Consider the following 20291-nt stretch of genomic DNA (forward strand, 5'->3'; position numbering starts at 1 on the left):
CACCCTGCATCTGATAAAGAGAGAAGGAAGGGAAAGGCCCAGAGAATGTGCCAGAAAGCTCCAGAAAGCTTGTGGGAGTTTATTTATAACTCATAAGAGTTTAAAGGAAACCAGCAAGCTCTGAGCGCCCTCTCAAACCACTTTTGTGAGTGAAATGCCAATGCAGTACCCAAGCAGGAGCCTCATCAAGAATAAACTGGAAGAAGCGAAAGCCTAGTGGCCAAGGGTCACAGGTGAAGCATGATTGGTTGTGCTACTCTGGTCACAGCTGGGAAGACTTCATCTCAGTGCTGTGATGAGGAGCCGTGCTGAGTGCAACTGGGCTTTTGCCAAATGCCCACTCTCATTCCCAGCAATTCTGACACACTTAGACATACACCTCAATCCACCCTATTGCAGATGTCAGTGAAAACTGGGTCGTGTTCTATTTGCTCTGAAATGAAAACATTCTCAGAATGCTAAAACTGAACAAGTCCTTACTACCATTTCCCTGCCCTCAGTTTCTGCAACTTTGGTGTTGTCTGTATGTCTTGCCTGCAGCAGAGAGTCTTTTGCAAGCTACAAAGATCAGCATCTAAACACCAGGGACCAGTGTACCTGCGAAATGACTGCACTCAGCTAAAAACAAGGTGCTGTGCCAGGTGCTTTCATAGGAATGGGATGAGAGTAGGGAGGCCGCAGGGAAGAGTTGAAAGATCAGACAGGAGATCATTCATTCCAGGCTGAAGAATCCCTGGAAGGTCAAGGTAGCCAAGGGCATCTCTTCAAGACCACCTGAGGCCCAAATTCCCTCAGCTAAGCCACCACTGTGAGGTAGACCCACAAGCAGATTTCTGGGTGATAAGAGGTACACACAAATCCAGGTGGCATGAGGCAAAACAAATTAAGGTAGCCCTAGATTTCAGGGTGAGAGATCAATACAGGATGCAATGTTGGAATGAAACCACCATGACAGAGGTGGAGAGATAGTACAGCAGGCATAGCCCTGGTCTTGCAATAACAATGCATCATATATACCTGACTCAACAAGCAGATCACACAGAAATAGGAGGTGAACCTAGAGTCAAAGTGGGGTGAGTACTCAATAAGAGAGAGAGAACAAAAGGGAATTCCCTGCCACAGAGGCAGGGTGGGATGGGGGGATGGGGGATGGGGGGTGGGAGGGATACTGGGATCCGTGGTGGTGGGAAATGGGCACTGGTGGAGGGATGGTTATTTGATAATTGTATAATTGAAACCCAAGCACAAAAATGTGTAAGTCTGCAACTGTACCTCATGATGTCTCACTATTTAAAAAAATTTTAATAAAAAAAAAAGTGAGGTGAGTACTAACCAGATTGCTGTCCCAGTTGGAGTTCTCTTCAACTAAGGCAACAAGATTGGCATATATTAAGACAAGAAACCACACACACTGTTCACATTGCTGGAACAATGTTCACACACATTCATTCACACATTTACAGGGGCTAAAGACAAGACATTATAAAATAAGATCCCAGATACATAGAGATATATGACATATGACATATAGTTATATATAAGATTTATATGTAGCACTGTAGCACTGTCCTCCCTTTTTTCATCAATATGCTCGAGCAGGCACCAGTAACATCTCCATTGTGAGACTTGTTACTGTTTTTGGCATATCAAATACGCCGCAGGGAGCTTGCCAGGCTCTACCTTGCGGATGGGATACTCTAAATAGCTTGCCGGGCTCTCCGAGAGAGACGGAGGAATTGAACCTGTGTCGGTTGCATCCAAGGCAAACGCCCTTCCTGCTGTGCTATCGCTCCAACCAGATTTATATATAAATATAATAAAAGATACATAATAAAAGTAATCAGAGCATGCCAAATCCCCTCTAACCTGGGATTTTGTGTTGCTGTTCTGTCTTAGGGCCCCCTCAGACACTTACTTCCCCTAATCCGGGTGAGACTTCCTCTGAAAATCCTACAGAAATACAAACTACCCATATTTACTTTAATCTTACTTTATCACATCCACAACTATATACTTGCCCATCCTCGGCTTCCCCAGGCTGCAGGGGACTGTGACGGCTCTCTTCTCTGCCATAGCAGCTAGAAGAAATCTGACATATGATTGGCTCAATAAGAACTAATTAAACAAAAATGGAAAATTGCTGTTGGATCCAGATGATCTGTGTGCGGTAAAGGGGAATTCATTGAGTACAATGGGTAAAGGAGAGGGCAGAGTTGCCTTATGTAAGAGTAATATAAGAAGAAATGATAGGAGTGGGAACATGGTTTCCTGATTCCTTGAGCCAAAGGGGTTGTAGATAGTCCCCCTTTGTACATACAGTCTGACAACAAGACATTTTCACTTATGAAGGCACCATTATTTGCAAAATTGTTCATGATAGAGTTTCAGACATACAGTATTCCAGCAACATTCCCTCCACCAATGTTACTTTTAGCAAGGGAAAGGAATTAGGGACAAGCAGGTAGAAATTTCATCATAGTAGAGTATCAGAGTCTATCTAATTGCTACTCTGGAGACCAGCTCAAGGAGCAGTGGTGACCAGGACACTTGTCAGGAGCAGGCAGTCAGCATTGGCTGGGAAATACTGTTGTTGGTCATTGGAATAATGCCACAGGGACAGAAATAACTTATCATGTTCAAAGCACTATGTGTGCTATGTGTGCTTTTGTCAGTCATAGAGAGCAAAGTGCCACAGATCAATGTACCACATCAACAAAACAAAGGATATAAATATCATTTCAATCAGCACAGAAAAAAAAGCATTATACTACAAAGATTGTTTGAGCAAACTCACAGTCAGCATCATACTCAAGGGTGAAAAACAAAGCTTCCACTGAGATCAGTATCAAGATGAAGATGGAGATTTATTCTTTTTTTTGAGAGGGGGATCACAACCAGCGATGCACAGGAGTTACTCCTGGTTCATGCACTCAGGAGTCACTCCTGGCAGTGCTCGGGGGACCATATGGGATGCTGGGAATCGAACCTGGGTCGGCCACATGCAAGGCAAATGCCCAACCCGCTGTGCTATTGCTCCAGCCCCTGACGATTTATTCTTACCAATATTTTCGACATGGTGCAAGAAGTCCTAACCAGAGAAATTAGATAAAAAAAATAAATAAAAGGTATCCAAGTTTGAAGTGAAGAAATAGAAAATTATCATTATTTATAGTTAACATGATTATTTTCATTGAAAACCCTAACAATTACATTTTTTAAAAAACTAGTCAAAATAATAAAACATTTACAGTGCAAATAACAAAATATGACAATAATTTTCCTAAATGCCAATGTCCTGAATGTCACTGTCACTGTCCTCCCGTTGTTCATCGATTTGCTCAAGCAGGCCCAGTAACGTCTCCATCGTGAGACTTGTTGTTACTGTGTTTGGTATATTGAAAACGCCACAGGTAGCTTGCCAGGCTTTGCCGTGTGGGCAAGATACTCTCAGTAGCTTGCCGGGCTCTCTGAGAGGGGTGGAGGAATCGAACCCGACTCGGCCAGGCTGGCTGCGTGCAAGGCAAATGCCCTACCACTGTGCTATCACTCCAGCCCTATGCCCTGAATGTACCGATAAAAAACCACAGAGTATTTGAATTAAAAAGGAAAATACATCTTTCCACTTTCTCCAGGTTATCAGGCTCAAAGTAAAAACATGGGAAATTATAAGGACAGAATAACCTTAAAATGTAGTGACAGACGTGGAACAGATAAAATATATTTCTAGCTAAAGAAAGTGACAAGACAGAGAGATGGACATTTTGCAATGATCAAAGACTCTATACACCTAGATGACATAACACTCAATAATATATATGCTCTAAATGATAAAGAACTGAACTATGTAAACTAAGTGTTAGAATTGGAGACAGAATGACAGTCACATAATAGTAGTGGAGACTTCAATATCCCACTTTCATCAAAATAAGGACACTCCACTCCAAAAGGCCAAAGCACACACTCCTCAAGCATACATATAACATTGTTTTGTTTCTCTTTTGTGTGTACACTGCCAGAGCTTTAACCTAGGTCCTCACACATGTAAAGTATAAACTCTACCACTGAGCCACCACCTCCTTGATTCCTATTACAAGAAAACATTTAAACAGTGATCAAAAGTCTCCAAAAGAGCCCAACATAGGGGCTGGAGCAATAGCACAGTGGGTAGGATGTTTTCCTTACATGTGGCCGACCCAGGTTGAATTCCCAGCATCCCATATGGTCCCCTAAGCACTGCCAGGAGTGATTCCTGAGTGCAGAGCCAGGAGTAAACCCTGAGCTTCGACTGGGTGTGACCAAAAAAAAAAAAAGCCCAACATAACCCAGACCATATGGTTTCATTAATGAGTTTAACTAAATCTTGGACCCGAGCAACTTGCTGCAGAAATGGCTCTGAACATTGCAATAGGACACTTCCGCCAGGTCACTCCAGATGGGGGCAGGTGCCGTCCCTCTGCCTGCCCCCTAGGAATCCCGCTGGCCGCCTCTAGAATTCAGCAAAAGCTTCCAGATACAGTGTGGCGGTGGTGGCAAATTCCAGGCCTCACGGGACAGGGGAGGAGTCGGCCCTTCTCCTTCCTCTCAGCCCAATGGGAGTCAGATGACGCCCACTACGGTCACTATCTATTTAAGTTCCCACACGGCCATGATCCAGAGACACACAAACAAATCTCGGACCCAAGAAACTTGCTGCAGCAATCTCTCCAGACCCTAATTATTAAAATTTTAGAATTCCTAGAGCCTGCGGCCACCCATAACAAGCAGTACAAAACATATTGTCTAGCATTGCCTTTTCAGCAGGTATGAGTGGCGGTGGGACTGATCTCAAAATATCGAAGGTAACCAAAGTAGAGAAAGAGAGTATTGTGCAAATTGTCTGCCACACAGGCAGGGGTAGTTGTGGAATGGGGAGTTACGGGGGATACTGGGGATTTTGGTGGTGGAAAACATGCACTGGTGAAGGGATGGGTGTTTGATGATTGTATGATCAAAGCTCAAACATGAAAACTTTTGTTTCCATACCTCACGGTGAATCAATAAAGGTAAAAGGTAAAGGTAAAGGTAAAGGCCCTCCCGTTGATCGTCGATTTGCTCGAGCGGGCCCAGTAACGTCTCCATTGGAGACTTTGTTGTTACTGTGTCTGGCATATCCAATACTCTCGGTAGCTTGCCGGGGGAATCAATAAAAAGGGGAAAAAAATAAAAGCATCTTATGAGGCCAATATTACCCTGATAGTAATATCAGACAAGGAATACACATGCATGCACGTGTGCACGTGTATACACACACACACACACACACACACACACACACACCAACCCAAGACTATAGACCAATATGCTTGATGAGCCTTGTTGGAAAATTCTGCAACAAAATGTTATCAAACCAGGCCCGAATCAAACCAGCTCAATGTCTTAGGATGCCCCCCTTGCAAGCACATGGTCACAATTCCAATCCCCAGTGCTGTGACAAATGCTAAGCATAGTCCTGGAAACTCTGAAATTGGAAAAAAATTATTTAGGGGACTGGGCGGGGTGGGGAGGAAACTGGAGACATTGGTTCTGGGAAATTATACAGGTGGAGGAATGGGTATTGAAACATTGTATGACTGAAACCCAATCACGAACAGTTTTGTAATGCTCTATCTCATGCTGATTCAATCAAATTTAAAAATAATATTAAAAAATAAAAATTTAAAAAAAAACAAAGAGATTTTAGAAAACAATTCAACAAAACAGTGGTAAATTTAATAATAATAAATAACATTAATCCCCCAAATAAATAAATCTACCTGCTGTACTATTGCTCTGGGACCTCAATATTTATTTATAGTGAAAAATAAATATTTCAGTAAAATGAGAGTAGAAGTAACATACCTCAGCATGGTAAATTCTATAATATGGAGGGGCCATAGAAATAGTAGAGTGGCTAAGGTGCTTGCCTTGCATGCATTCAAACCAAGTTTGATTCCAGCACCACATATGGTACCCAAGCACCACCAAGAATGATCCCTTAGTTCTGAACTAGGAGCAAGTCTTAAGCACTGCCTAGTGTGGACAAAAAATAGAGTTTATATAAGTGAAATCCAAAGCAAATATAAGACTCATGATGAAAATCTATAAGCTCTTCTAAAATCAGATACAAGATAATGATGTCAATTCTCATCAGTACTACTCAATGTAGTTTTGGAATTCTGGTCAGAGCAATTAAACGGCAAAAAAAAAAAATTGAAGAAAAGTAAAACTTTTTACACTATTACTATTTACAGAAAACATAATGTAGCCCGCCCCAAAAAAACACCCTAAAATCTCCAATAAGAAAGTCATTAGAGAGGCTGGAGCTATGCACAGTGGGTAGGGCGTTGCACGTGGCCAACCCTTGTTCGATTCCCAGCATCCCATATGGTCTCCTGAGCACCACCAGGAGTAATTCCTGAGTGCAAAGCCAGGAGTAACCTCTGTATATCACCGGTGTGACCCAAAAAGCAAAAAAAAAAAAAATCATTAAAAACAATAAGCACCATAAAGTGGTTGGCTACAAAATCAATATGCAAAATTTGTGACATTTATAACAGAAAAAAAATTTAACAGCATCAGAAAGAAATATCTAGAAATAAACTTAACAAAGAAGGTGAAAGACCTGTAGAATAAAAATTATAAGACATTGTTGAAAGAAATTGAAGAAGACATAAAGTAATAAGAAGATATGCTTATAGATGGGAAGAAAATTAACACATTTAGAATGATAATATTACAGGGCCAAATAATAGTACAATGGGTAGGGCATTGTTCTTGTATGCAACTGATCTGGATTTAATCCCTGGCACCATATATGGTCCCTTGAGTGCTGTCAGAAGTGACCCCTGAGGACAGAGCTAGGAGTAGACCCTGAGCATCGCTGGGTGTGTAACAAAAAAGAAATCCCCCAAATGATAATATTACATAAAGCAATATAAAGATACAACACAATCCCTATCAACATCCCAAATACATCCTCCAGAGAAATAGAAATTATTCATAAAAATTATGTAGAACCACAAAAAACCCAAATAGTGAAACCAACCCTCGGAAAAAATAATAAAATTGGTGGTTTCATGTTTCCCAACTTCAAACAGGATAGGTACATACAGACTTTTTTTAGTGAATGATTTTATGGAAATAACTAGAGCTATATTCAGAAAATGAAAGTTCAAAGTATCTTATACATTAGGAAGGGAAAACACACATATAGGGTCTTAAAAATAAAAAAGAAAAGAAAAAGATCATCTCCCCTCAAAAATAAAACCCAGAAAGACAAGGAAATACAAATGACTATTAAAGACAATAAAAATATTGATTCAACTCATTCATGATAAGGAGTGGTAAGATGAAATATCAATCTATGGCATTTCACTACTGTCAAGAGCCTTCTAAGTTGGCGAGGGTGTCAGAGGATCAGGGACAATGTCTTTGTGCACTGCAGTGAGAAAGGAAATTGATTCCATCCTTGTGGAGGGAAATACGTACTAAAATACAAAATGCATATGTATGTTCATGCTGCAACTACACTGCTAAGAATTTATCTTCAAGCTATGCTCATACACATTTTCTAATGACATATGTAGAATTATTCACTGCAGCAACCCCCTAGGAAAATGTAAATCTCCCAACAAGAGCATTTAGATAAATCCTGATGAATTTACACCAAAAAAAATGTCCAGTCACTATATTCAAAATGAGAAGAATCTATGTGTCCTCCAAAGATGTGGTTAAGTGAAAAAAGCAAAATGTGGAACAATACCTACATTATGCAACTGTTTGTACAAAGGCCATTATAAATGTGGCCCGCTCGAAACAAATTGATGAACAACAGGAGGAGAGTGACAGTATTTTTAAAATATTTGCATACATAGAATATTTGCAAAAAGGGGCCGGAGAGATAGTACAGTGGGCTGGATGCTTGCCTTGCACACAGTCAAACCAGATTTGATCCCCAGCATCTCATGCAGTCCCCGAACACCACCAGGAGTAATTCCTGAGTACAGTACCAGGTGTAATCCCTGAGCATAACAGGATATGGCCCAGAACCCCCAAAATAAATAAATTAATTAAATATTTGCCGAGATTGAAAAAAAGTGTGTCAAAAAAGATAAGCAAAGCAGTCGACCACTTGCCTAGCAAATTACTGAGTTCAATCCTTAGCATTGAGCACTGTGGCCCTGGGGGGGCCTAAGTACTACCAGCCTGAGCACTCAACCAGCAGGGCCACACGGCCAGGAATGATCTTGACACCTCAACACTGTTGGGTGTAGCTTCTAGGGGGAAAAATATTAAAAAAGTGATAGTCATGGGAAAGGTGCATGGGAGGGTAGAACCAGAAAGAATGATTATTCTCTGTGAATAGATTCTGTACATCTGAACCTTAATCTCTGAGAATGATTTGCTTGTTTTTTGTTTGTTTTGTTTCCGAGTTATGCCCAACAGTGCTCAGGGATTACTGCTGCTAGTGCTCCAGGTATCATATGGGATGCTGGGGATCAAAACTGAATCAGTTACATGCAAGGCAAGCACCCTACCTGTTGTACTATCACTACAGCCCCTCACTTGTTCTTAGTTAACTTAATTCAAGGGGGGGAAAGCAAATAAAAATCAGTACCTGGCATTGGTAGTAATGACGGACTACTCTGCATCTGAAATATGCTCCAGTATTTAGACATTATATATGGACATACTAGTCCACATATAGACTAGTATATAGACATTACAAGTCTAAGGTGAGGTGGGGGTGGAATATGGGTACACTGGTGGAGGGAAACACTAGTAGTGAGATTGGTCCTGAAATACTATATGCCTAAATGAAACTATCAACTTTGTGATCTTTAATTTTGTTTTGTTATACATTACTCCTCTGAAGCTTTTATTTGCTTTGAGGCCACACCCAGAGTGCTTGGTGCTCAGGAGTCCCTCCTAGTGGTGTCTGGGAGCCTGTGCAGTGTTAGGGATTGAACTCTGGCCTCCTGCATGCAAATCATGGGCTCCACACTTTACACCATGGCCCCAGTCCCACAATGTGAGTAAGGTGTTTGCCTTGCACATGTCCAATTGTGATTCGATTCCTGGTAACCCAAATGATCCCCAAGCACCACCAAGAGTGATCACTGAATACAAAGCCAGGAGTAAGCTCTGGGTATAGCCAGTAGTCCAAAGACAAACAAAAGTTTGTTTTCATTTTTTAAAGAAAAAATCTGCATAAACTTGAAATACATATTCAACTATCTTTGTTTGTTGCATATTTTTAAACTAGAAATAACCTAACTTTTCAATGTTTAGCTAACTAAATCTCTACACTGTTCTCATAGAATCATGTGAAAGTACAGAGAAAGTTCTTAATGATATTATTTTAAAGAAGTAAGACACTAAAAGGGAGTTGATCCTAATGATAATGCAACATCAATTGGACAACCACCTACTGTACAATCACTCCACACCCATGCATGTCCTATATGCCTTAGTCAGCTCCAGAAAGCAGAGGACAGAGCCATTGTCCAGTGAAAAAGCAGTATTGGTGATTAGAGACCCTTGCTGTTAAGAAGGGACCCACAGCATGAGCCCTGTACACCCATCCAAGTGTATGCACTCTTTTACCCACCTCAATAGCTAATTTGCACACTTGCATTATTGCACACCAGGCTGTCTGCACACACCCATGACCATCTGCGTGTCCTCTTGGTTACATTTATGGGTGCAACACCCACAAATGAACCCATTTTGTAGATGAGACTGAAGCTATGTGCACTTCCGTGAGGCACTCTGTTCCTTGAGGCCTGCGGATGGGGAACTAAGAGCACTGCTTTCAAGAGACCCCTCCTGCTTCACATCTACCTTCCTGCAACACTTTTCCCTCGCCCAGCTCATTTCTCCCCAAAACGACCCATACCACCCTCTGCCCGGCTGGGCCCTCTTGCAACTCTCGAAGGGGTCCTGAAATGGTGGATACCTTTTTCTCCTGTGGGGCCAACTCTTCCAGGACGTCCAGGTGCACCTTTGTCTCCCTTCTCACCAGCATCCCCTGTAGAAGAAGTCACATGCACTTAGAACTCACTACAAGGACTCAGGGTGAGCTGTGGAGAATAACTAAGGGGAAGCCCCCGCATCCATCTGTCAGCCAAGCCCCTGGCCAGTCTCCTCTCCATACCCCTCTCCCCACAACCCCCTCCCTCACCGTCATCCCTCTCGCCCATCCTATCCCACCAGGGGTGCTCACCCTTCCCCTCCTTCTCCTCCAGGTCCAAAGCTCTCTCAGGCCTCCTCCCTCAGCCCACAGCCCGTTCCCAGGAGCCTTCTCCCTGCTGTGTCACCCAGCCCCCAGCACTGTGCTCTGATGCCTTCATGGCTCCATGCCTCACCCCAGAGGGAAGGAGTGTCCCTATGACAAGCACATCTCTGCCTTTTGCTGAGAGAAAAAGAACTTGGGTCCTCACAAGTGTGAGCCCTCACAGCAGCCCTTCTGCCTGGGGGGTGGGGGGCTCCTGGATCCAGTGGGCACAGTGATCAAGGCTCTTGGGAGTGGGGAGTGCCTGCTATCAGTCTGAGCTGGGTTCGCCCCTGCTCACATGCACACACCTACTATTATTTGCCCTACTTCTTTTATTACTCTTTTGGGGGAGAGGGGAGGACTCTCAGTTGGGGCTCAGGGGGTTTCTGGGTCGCTCCTGGCAATACTCAGCCCAGTAGGCTCTCAGGGCCTAAGAATGTAGTGCTTACAGGGCCCTACAGTATTGGACATTGCCCAGATCACTCGGTTATCCCTTAGGGGCCACCAGAACTACGGCTAATGGTGTTTGGGGGAGCTTCAGTATTGTACCCGGTGATGTTCAGGGTCCATGTGGTGCCTGGATTGAACACAAGATGGGTGGCTGCTGGGCGTGTACCCTAACCCCTGTGCTTTCTCTCAGCCCTTTTTGTTCTTTTATTCTGTCTGTAACTGAAAGGAGGAGATGAACTGTTTATTGGTTCCCCAGAGTTCCCATACTCAGCATGTCCGAAATCAATCTTATGGCTGTTCCCAGAAATGAATCTCCCAGGCAGACTTTCCCGGTTCTGGTGCTGACATGTCATTTCTTGAATATCTGAGCTCTGAAAAATGAATTCTGGGTTCCTGCATGCAAATCATGGGCTCCAGCCCTTTACACCATGGCCCCAGTCCCAAAATGTGAGTAGAGCGTTTGCCTTGCGATTCAATCCCTGGCAACCCAAATGATACCCAAGTACCACCAAGAGTGATCACTGTATACGTCATGTCGGAGTTTGCTTCTCCTTCCCCCTGGATGTTCCTGTTTCCCTCGTGCAGTGGGTGTGAACACCTACAGACCCCTCCCCACCCACGTCCCTCCTGTATATGCTCCTGCTCCCAGTCAGTCACTGGGGCTCCCTGCAGAGCCTACCACTGTCTGCTGGGAGAAGAGAGAGGCATGCAGTAGGAGCAGAGATTAAAACGCCCTAACTGTTTCTCAAAGAATTAGAAATTGAGCTTCCATTTGACCCAGCAATACCACTTCTGGAAATATATCCTAGAGATGCTTACCGTAGAAATGATATCTGCACTTGTATGTTTATTGCAACACTATCTACAATAGTCAGAATCTGGAAAAAACCCGAGTGTCCAAGAACAGATGACTGGTTAAAGAAACTTTGGTACATCTACACAATGGAATACTATGCAGCTGTTAGAAAAGATAAAGTCATGAAATTTGCATATAAGTGGATTGACACGGAGAGTATCATGCTAAGTGAAATGAGTCAGAGAGAGAGGGACAGACAGAACAAATACACTCATTTGTGGAATATAAATTGACATAATGGGAGACTAACACCCAAGGATAGTAGAGATAAGAGCCAAAAGGATTGCTCCATGGCTTGGAAGCTGGCCTCACATGCTGGGGGGAAAGGCAGCTGAGATAGAGAAGGGACCACCAAGTAAATGATGCTTGAAGGACTCACTCAAGATGGGAGATGTGTACTAAAAGTAGACTATGGACTGAACATGATGACCACTTAGTACCCGTATTGAAAACCATAACACCCAAAAGGAGAGAGACAGAGTGAAAGAGAATGTGCCTGCCACGGAGGTAGGGTGGTATGGGGAGGTGGCGGGAGGAATACTGGGAACATTGGTGGTGGAGAATGGGCGCTAGTGGAGGAATGGGTCCTCGATCATTGTATGACTAGAACATAATCACGAAAGTTTGTAAGTCTGTAACTACTTCACGGTGATTCATTAAAAATTAAAAAAATTAAAAAGAAAGAAAGAAAATGCCCTAATAGGACCTCACATCACTTCCCTGAGACTTCCCACCTAGCCCCTACCACAAAGATCTTCTAAACACAAACAAACAAACACTGTCCTCCCGTTGTTCATCCAGTTGCTCGAGCGGGCCCAGTAACGTCTCCGACTGTCCTTGTCAAAAGATATATGAAACAACCAGTGGACTAAATCTAGTTAGAAACCCCGTGGGGGAAGGTTCCCACTAGGCCTTCACCTGGAGCCATGGTCTCTGCCTGGTGCCTCCATCACCATCCCCCTGTGCAGATTCCCGCCAACTGGGTTTCCCCTTTACTACCCAGACCCTGTTCTGATCCCATGCATGTCCTCCTCCTCTTTGGAGTAACTAAAAGTGGATGTGGGGATGATGGTGGGTGGCATGGACTCTCCTAGGCACACACAAAACATCTCATTCTGATCAACTCTGGTGCTCCTCCCGCTTACTTCTTCCTCACCTGGTGACCTGGTGAGAGGCTCAACAGAGTTGGACAGTCTGTCCCCACTCCCCGGGCCCCACACCTGGCAGTGGGATTCCCAAGGCTGATCATCAGGCCTAAAGGAAGGTGCATTACATTTACTTTTAGTTAAACCTAGACAAGAGCAAAACAAGTGCCAACACCAGCTAACAGACAGGTCTGCCCCATCCCTGGCACTGCTCCACTGCTAGTGGTCCTCTAGTTGGTCCCAGATGGAGTCATGCTTACACACATTCACGGGCCCTGAATCCCTAGGGAGCTCTTAGTGTTTCCTTATATTTTAAAAGAAATAAAATTTATGATAAAAAAAATTTAAAACTACCCAAGGACAGTAGAAACAAGAGCCAGTCCATAGTTAGAATAGAGAGAGATCACTAGACCACTATGACAATGATAGCTGGAAATAATGATTCTGGACAAGAACTGAGTGCTGAAAGGAGATAAATGGATATACATGTTAATCTTTCAGTACTTTTGTTGCAAAAGGAGAGAGAGAGAGAGAGAAATATCTGCCATAGAGACAGGCTGAAGAGGGGGCCAGGGAATGGGCCGAGGGAAACTGGGGGACATTGGTGGTGGGAAATGTACACTGGTGAAGGAACAGGTGTTAGAACATTGTACGAGTGAAACCCAATTATGAACAACTTTGTAACTATGCATCTTAGAGTGATGCAATTAAAATATGATAATGAAAGAAAAATGTACAAATGTAGCCAAAAATTGAAATTACTGACAAAGCAACACTTGGAGAAGCATTGATAATCTAACAAGAAATACCAGCTCATAGGATATACCCACTACCAACTATCATCAGACATGGAGGATCGATGGCATTGTGAGAACAAAGGAACAACAGGGAAACAATGCGGAGGAACAGCCATAAGCATCTCAAGTCAGACAGTGAACCACACACTCCCTCCACCCAAACCAAATAGACTCGAGTACAGAGCGATGAAAATTACTCACCTGAGATGCTACCTATGAAATTCAACTTCTTTGGTTTTCTGTTTCATTTTGTTTTGATTTGACTGTCACACCTGACTGTGCTCAGGGCTTACTTCTGGCTCTGAGCTCAGAAATCACTGCTGGTGGAGCTCGAGTGGACAATACATGGTACTGGGGATCGAACCAGGTCAGTCGCATACAAGGCAAATGCTTTAACCCCTGTGCAATCTCCCCAGCTGTTAAATTACAATAACTACAATAACTGGATCGGTCTATAGGCTGAGTAACAGAATGGCCAGTGATTGAAACATTTATTCATGAAGCTAAAGATTAGGAGGAAGAACTTTTCCATGGTGCTGCACAAAGAGAAAATGAAGCAGCAAGTATTGCTTGGTTTGCAAGTTAGAATGCTGAAAGTTGAAGAAAAGAATCTAAGGTATGGGTAAATGTCCCATATCCACACCATACCTTTCCAGGAAGATAGAACAAACCTCTGATGCCCAGAGAACTGTTGATAGCTGTGCTCTTCCAGTGCTAAGGAAAGGCATGAAGGAGAAAGAGAAAGTGTCCACAGATCACCATGCATGAAAAAATGGGGGAAAGTATCTTAGCCACAGCCGACTGACCACAGAACGTCATGAATAAAGAGGAACTCTATAAGCTACCCGGGAGGAATAAGAATGTTTCAAGTTTCATGACATGGGAAGAAGATTGGTGTAAGAATTCTCATTTGACCAGCCATTTCTCCTTCATTCTAGATGGCCATCATACTGAGTGGATAACTGTCATAACATCCTGCACCCACTGGCGAAATCTCGGGTATGTGGGCTTCCAGCCAAGGGTCTTGATATCATATTGCTGGACAGTCATTCTAGCCATGGGATCGCAACTTTGTATAAGTCTGTTGTGGTTGAACCACGAAAGAAAACACATGGAGATTTCTACAGAAATTATGATTTTGTGAAAGACTTTAAAGAGATAAGGAAGGCTCATATCATTCCAAGTGCAAAGTGATTTAGAAAGAATTGTTTGAGCTGACTGCCATGGAAGTATGTTAGTGGCCTATGTTTCCTGGACTTTGAAACGTGAACATTTAAGATGAATATGGATTCTCTTGATGATTTAAAAATACCATGAGGTGGGAAGGGGGGCGTAATGGGCCGTCCTTCACGCCCGACCGAGGTCGCCAGCTGCCCCCCACGAGCGGCTCTCCGGCACGGCCACGACTCCAGAGCACAGAAACCAATCTCTTAACTATCTAACTTTTAATAAAAATTCTTCCAGGGCTAATAAGTAAAATAGCAGAAATCCAAAACCGCGCGGCCGCTACTGCAGCCGTGCGACATCATTTTATTCTTAAGCCAAGTTGTAGAAAGCAAATCATTTCACAACGCTGTTTCAGCATGTCTGATGGGGGGGAGGGGTCGTAAACTCTAAACAATAATTGTGCATCTTCTATCGAAACAATGTATCTAGTCAAAGTAGATAGAGTATTAACTAGAACTCATCTGCCTCACAGGAATTGGGAGGGGCGGGAGGTGGGGTTCTATTGGGGTTCGCAGTTAAAAGTAAGTATTGGTAAAGGGAAATGTGTTTGATATTTACATGACTGAGACCTAAACCCGAAAGCTCTGTAACTTTTCCCACAGTGATTCAATAAAGAAATAAATTATAAAAAAATAAATAAATAAATAAATAAAAATACCATGAGGGAGAAAACATAATTATCATTTGCAAACACATAATACAAAAATAAAATGAGGTGATAACTTCAATAAGTGAAATAGTGAAGATAAAGAAAATTTATGACTGAGGATCAGGAAAGTCCTCTCTCATAAAGTGGCTTTGAGTTGAAGTCTGGTAGATGTGGCCAAAATAAGGGGAAAGTGCTCTGAGAAAAGGGGGCACAGAACCTGCACATATAAGGAAATAAATAGCACATGCACAGGGGAGGAAAGCGTCATCATTTATGCATCTGTGCAGGTGGAGAAAGAAACATTTATAGTGGTCATTTATACGTGCTGAGTGAAATGAGTCAGAAGGAGAGAGACAGACATTGATTGACTGCATTCATTTGTGGTATATAAAAAATATAAAGTAGAAGACTAATTTCCATGCCATGCCAGGGAAAACAAGAGGGTAGGAATACAGGCCAATGGTTGGAATCAACCACAAGTGTGTGAGGAGCGGAGGGTAAGTAAGAGAGAAGGGACCATTATGACAGTAATAGCTGGAAATGATGACACTGGACAAAAACTGAGTCTTAAAAGTAGATAAAGGGATATACCTAATAACCTTTCAGTATCTGTATTGCAAATCACAATGCCCAAAAGGAGAAAGTGTGTGAGAGAAACAGAGAGAGAGAGATAGAGAAAGAGAGAGAGAGAGAGTGCCTATCATAAAGGCAGGTTGTAGTGGGGCGAGGGGAGGCAGTGATGGGAGGTTTATTGGAGACACTGGTATTGGGAAATGTACACTGGTGGAGGGATGGGTATTGGAACATTGTATGATTGAAACCTAATCATGAACAACTTTGTAAGGATCTACCTCACAGTGATTCAATAAAAAGGGCTGGAGCGATAGCACAGCGGGTAGGGCGTTCGCCTTACAAGCGGCCAACATGGCCGACCCGAGTTCGATTCCTCCGCCCCTCTCGGAGAGCCCGGCAAGCTACCGAGAGTATTGGATATGCCAGACACAGTAACAACAAAGTCTCCAATGGAGACGTTACTGGGCCCGCTCGAGCAAATCGACGATCAACGGGAGGGCCTTTACCTTTAATAAAAAATAAATAAATAAATTTTTTTAAAAACTTAAAAAAAAAAAATGTACCAGGGCTGGAGCAACACTACATGAGGCCGACCCGGATTCAATCCCCAGTATCCCATATGGACCCCCAAGCACGCCAGGAGTAATTCCTGAGTGCAGAGCCAGGAGTAACCCCTGAGCATCAACAGGGTATGACCCAAAAAGAAAAATAATACCATTTATACTGCACAGATGAGGCTGAAGGAGACAGGATGGAGTTGGTCCAAAAGAGCTGAAAGGGGCTGAAGAAGAAAACACTCAGATGTGTGGCACTGGGGCCTAGGAAAGCCCCCAGCATGTTGTGTACGGGGAAATAACATGATCCAGCCCTTGGGTTGGTGAAGGACAGTAGTACCCCCTAGCAGCGACAGGCCAGAGGTGAGCAGCATCAGAGCCAGCGTGGCTCTCTGCTCCCACTGGACTGACTCCGTCTCTCCCACTGGATTAAAACTTTGTGAGGTCTATAGCCCTACCACCCTGAATGCACCCAATCTCATCTAAAACAATGTGAAGAGAGAATTCAGATTTGAGAGGCCTGATCTCCCAAAGCACCTAGAAGAGGTCTTGACACAGCCCTTCTGACAACACTGGTAAAAAATGAACATTCAGTACGCCCTCTAGCTTTTCTCTTCTGAGTGAATTATCTAGATTTAGGTACTGACTTATTTCCAAAAATCTAATTATCTGAACTGACCCTCCCCCCCCCAACATCAGGCTGAGGTGTGGGCAACATGGCATCCACTTCACAGACAGACGAAGCCCCAGGACAGAAGAACAAGGACAAGAGCATCTCAGACATGTGGCCACTTCAGCCCCAGTCTTGACTACACCTCTCTAGGACGCCAAAATATTTATTTGAATCCAACAAAACCATCCAATTGTCAGTTACCTGGCAATGCTAACCCTCATTCACCTCTCAGAAAAGAGAAGGGCAAGGCACAGCCTTCCTAATTTCCACCCACCTCCACCTGCTCCCACATGTAAGCTGATCAAATCAGTTCTATAGTTTCCATCCAAACAGCACCATCTGAGGCTAGACAGACAGCACACCGTGTAGGACACTTGCCTGGCCTGTGGTCGACCTAGGTTCTATCCCCAGCACTGGATGTGTATGGCCCCTGAGCCCCACCAGGAGTGATCCCTGAGCACAGAGCCAAGAGCACAAATAGGTATTGTCCAAAAACCAAAATAATAATAATAATAAACAATAGCACCAGATAAACTAAAGCTAAAAAAGAATAATATATTACTAAAAGCACTGAGATGCTTTTGAGGTTTTTGATTTGATTTGATTTTGATTTGATTTGAGCCACTCATTCTTCAGGCCATTCCGTGCCCAGGAGCCATGCATTGTCTGGAACCAGACCCAGGTCTTCTCACCTGGAAGTGCTAGAGGTGAGAGAACACTTACAGTGCTCAAGGGGCATGCAGCATTCAGGGGGTCATAAAATAGCAAGGATGTCTTGTTTTTGAACCCAGGTCCTGGAACAGGTGTTTGGGACTGGCGGTGCTGGTGAAAGGAGCAATGATGCTATTCTAGGAGTGAGGGGTCATGGGGTATGTGGTACCCGGAGATCTAACCCAGGACCCTGTACACAGGCAAGCCATTTGTGCTACCACTTGAGTTAGACTCCTGAGTTTGAAACAGTGAGACTATAGGAAATTTTTTTTTAATTTTTATTAGTGACAAACCAAGAGGTACAGTTGTAGACTTACAAATTTTTGTGCTTGGGTTTCAATTATACACTGATTAAGTACTCATCCCTCCACCAGTGCCCATTTTCCACCACCACAGATCCCAGTATCCCTCCCCCCACCCCCATCCTCCCCTATCCCACCCTGCCTCTGTGGCAGGGCATTCAAGACTATGGGAAATTTTTTAAAGAGTTGAATCCTCATGATTTCCTTGCATCTCTCACTAGTCTCTACCTCTCGCAAGACTTACACACCATTCTCCCTAAGATTTCTGGGTAACTATCATTGGATTAAACATAAATTTAAGAGCAGCTAGAGAGACAGTACAATAGGTGGGGCACTTGCTTTGCAAGTGGCCAATCCAGGTTTTATCCCCATCATCCTACATGATCTTCTAAACTCTCCAGGAGAGAACTATGAGCTCAGGGCTAGGAATAAACCCTGAACACAACTGGAGGTGTAGCCCCAAAACAAAAAAATTAATGAATGAATGGATTTAAGTCAACATTTAATGGCAAATTCCTTGAATCCTCATGTCTGTTCCTGTGTAAAGGAAGAGCACAGTTAGAAGGTCAGAAAGCATTCTCATGGGGGCCCAGGGGGCCTGAATGATAGTACATCAGGGAAGCCACTTGCCTTACACACAACCACTGACCTGGGTTCGATTCCTGGCATCTCATATGGTCAACCAAGTACAGCCAGGAGTGATCCCTGAGCACAGAGTCAGAAGTAAGCCCTGAGCATCACCAGATGTGACAAAAAATATACTTATAAATAAAAAGAATTCTTGAAAAAGCCTCCTCCAATCATGCTAACTGCATGGACTCTCCCAGTTTAAACTTCGGCAAGGCTGGAAGTATTGGGTCCAGGTAAGATGTCAGGGTGATGGCTCCTGCAAAAAGCCCTTTGCCTCCCTGACCATCTTCACCCTAATGCTTCAGTGGCCACTGCAAATACAGCAAGGGGCGGGCCTGGGTGACAGGCTTGCTCCCTGCATGTCCCTTCTAGCTCTCCTCCTTAGAGACAACAGTGTTCTTGAACAAAGCGGCCTGCAAACACTGCGGCTAGGTGGCAGGGTTTTAAATGTTCCTTATCCATGAGCCTCAGGGGGCACAAAGACCTAACCGCAGCTCCTAATAACTGAGCACCATAGTCCTATAAACCTCTCCACTCAAAAGATTATGTGCATTTGGTAATGTACACCTGGGGAGAACAATCGCCTTTCTCCCACATCCTTTTCTTATCAGCTATTGATTTGGGGCTCGTTTACCACATCAAGTTCTAAATGACATGTTATTTCTCTACCAGGAGAGGCTAACACGTCAACAATCTAGCTCATTTTCCACCATCATTAACAGGCCGCTCACTCCTCTCTCTCAGAGAAATAAAGGGAATGTGGCTGGTGTTTACTACTTGCTGGTTTCCCTGCAAATCATATAAAAATGCGAGCAGAACGCTTTCACATAAATCGCATCTGCGGTGATTGTAGATCCAGCGAGCAAGGCACGGGCCAGCTGTTTTCTGCAGAATGAGATTTTGTGATGTATTTGTAGCCAGTGGAGAAAGTTACAAATGTTTCTGGCTGCCGTGATACTTGTCTCTACGGCTGAACAAAGAAATACATGCCAAGCCGCCAGCCTGCTCAAGTACCCAAATGCTAATGCTAGCACAGAGATAGATGTGGGAGGGGGCAGAGAGGGCACAGGGATGTGGAGAGGAAGAGGCTCAGAGGAGAGAGATTTCCAATGCACATGTCACCCAGCTCTCAACCTTGTCTCGAGGAACAATGGTAAATTAATTTCAAGTATGATCAAACCTATAAGAATAGAGTGGGGAGGTAACACAGGAATAATTGGCACAAGGCATGCTCCAACCTGTACAGGGGGTTGCAAGACTATTATTAATGTGTATTAATAACACATTAATAATAACACACTATCTCTGCACTGGGAGAGAGTCACAACTCATTTTGATGGGACGGGGGTGGGGGGCAGACAATCTTTCTTTGATGGCTGGGAAAAAAATTATCTGTAGCAGTGGAAAAATTCATGTATATTAGCAAGCCT

At 43.6% G+C, this 20291-nt stretch overlaps 1 protein-coding gene across 5 annotated transcripts in view; it reads right to left on the reverse strand.

Annotated features, from left to right (window-relative positions):
* COLEC11 (collectin subfamily member 11) overlaps positions 1-20291 on the reverse strand; it is a 64752-nt gene that overhangs the window by 25851 nt on the left and 18610 nt on the right. For 3 of the 5 annotated variants that reach the window (XM_056126712.1, XM_056126694.1, XM_056126703.1), the window contains exon 3: positions 9977-10048. The exons of the other annotated variants lie outside the window; for them this stretch is intronic. In XM_056126712.1, the coding sequence (XP_055982687.1) occupies positions 9977-10048 (72 nt within the window). The remainder of the gene's footprint in view (positions 1-9976; positions 10049-20291) is intronic. 5 annotated transcript variants of the gene reach the window in all.

The sequence above is a fragment of the Sorex fumeus genome, unplaced genomic scaffold, assembly GCF_029834395.1.
Source record: "Sorex fumeus unplaced genomic scaffold, SorFum_2.1 ptg000006l, whole genome shotgun sequence".
In the NCBI taxonomy this organism is placed as follows: Eukaryota; Metazoa; Chordata; class Mammalia; order Eulipotyphla; family Soricidae; genus Sorex; species Sorex fumeus.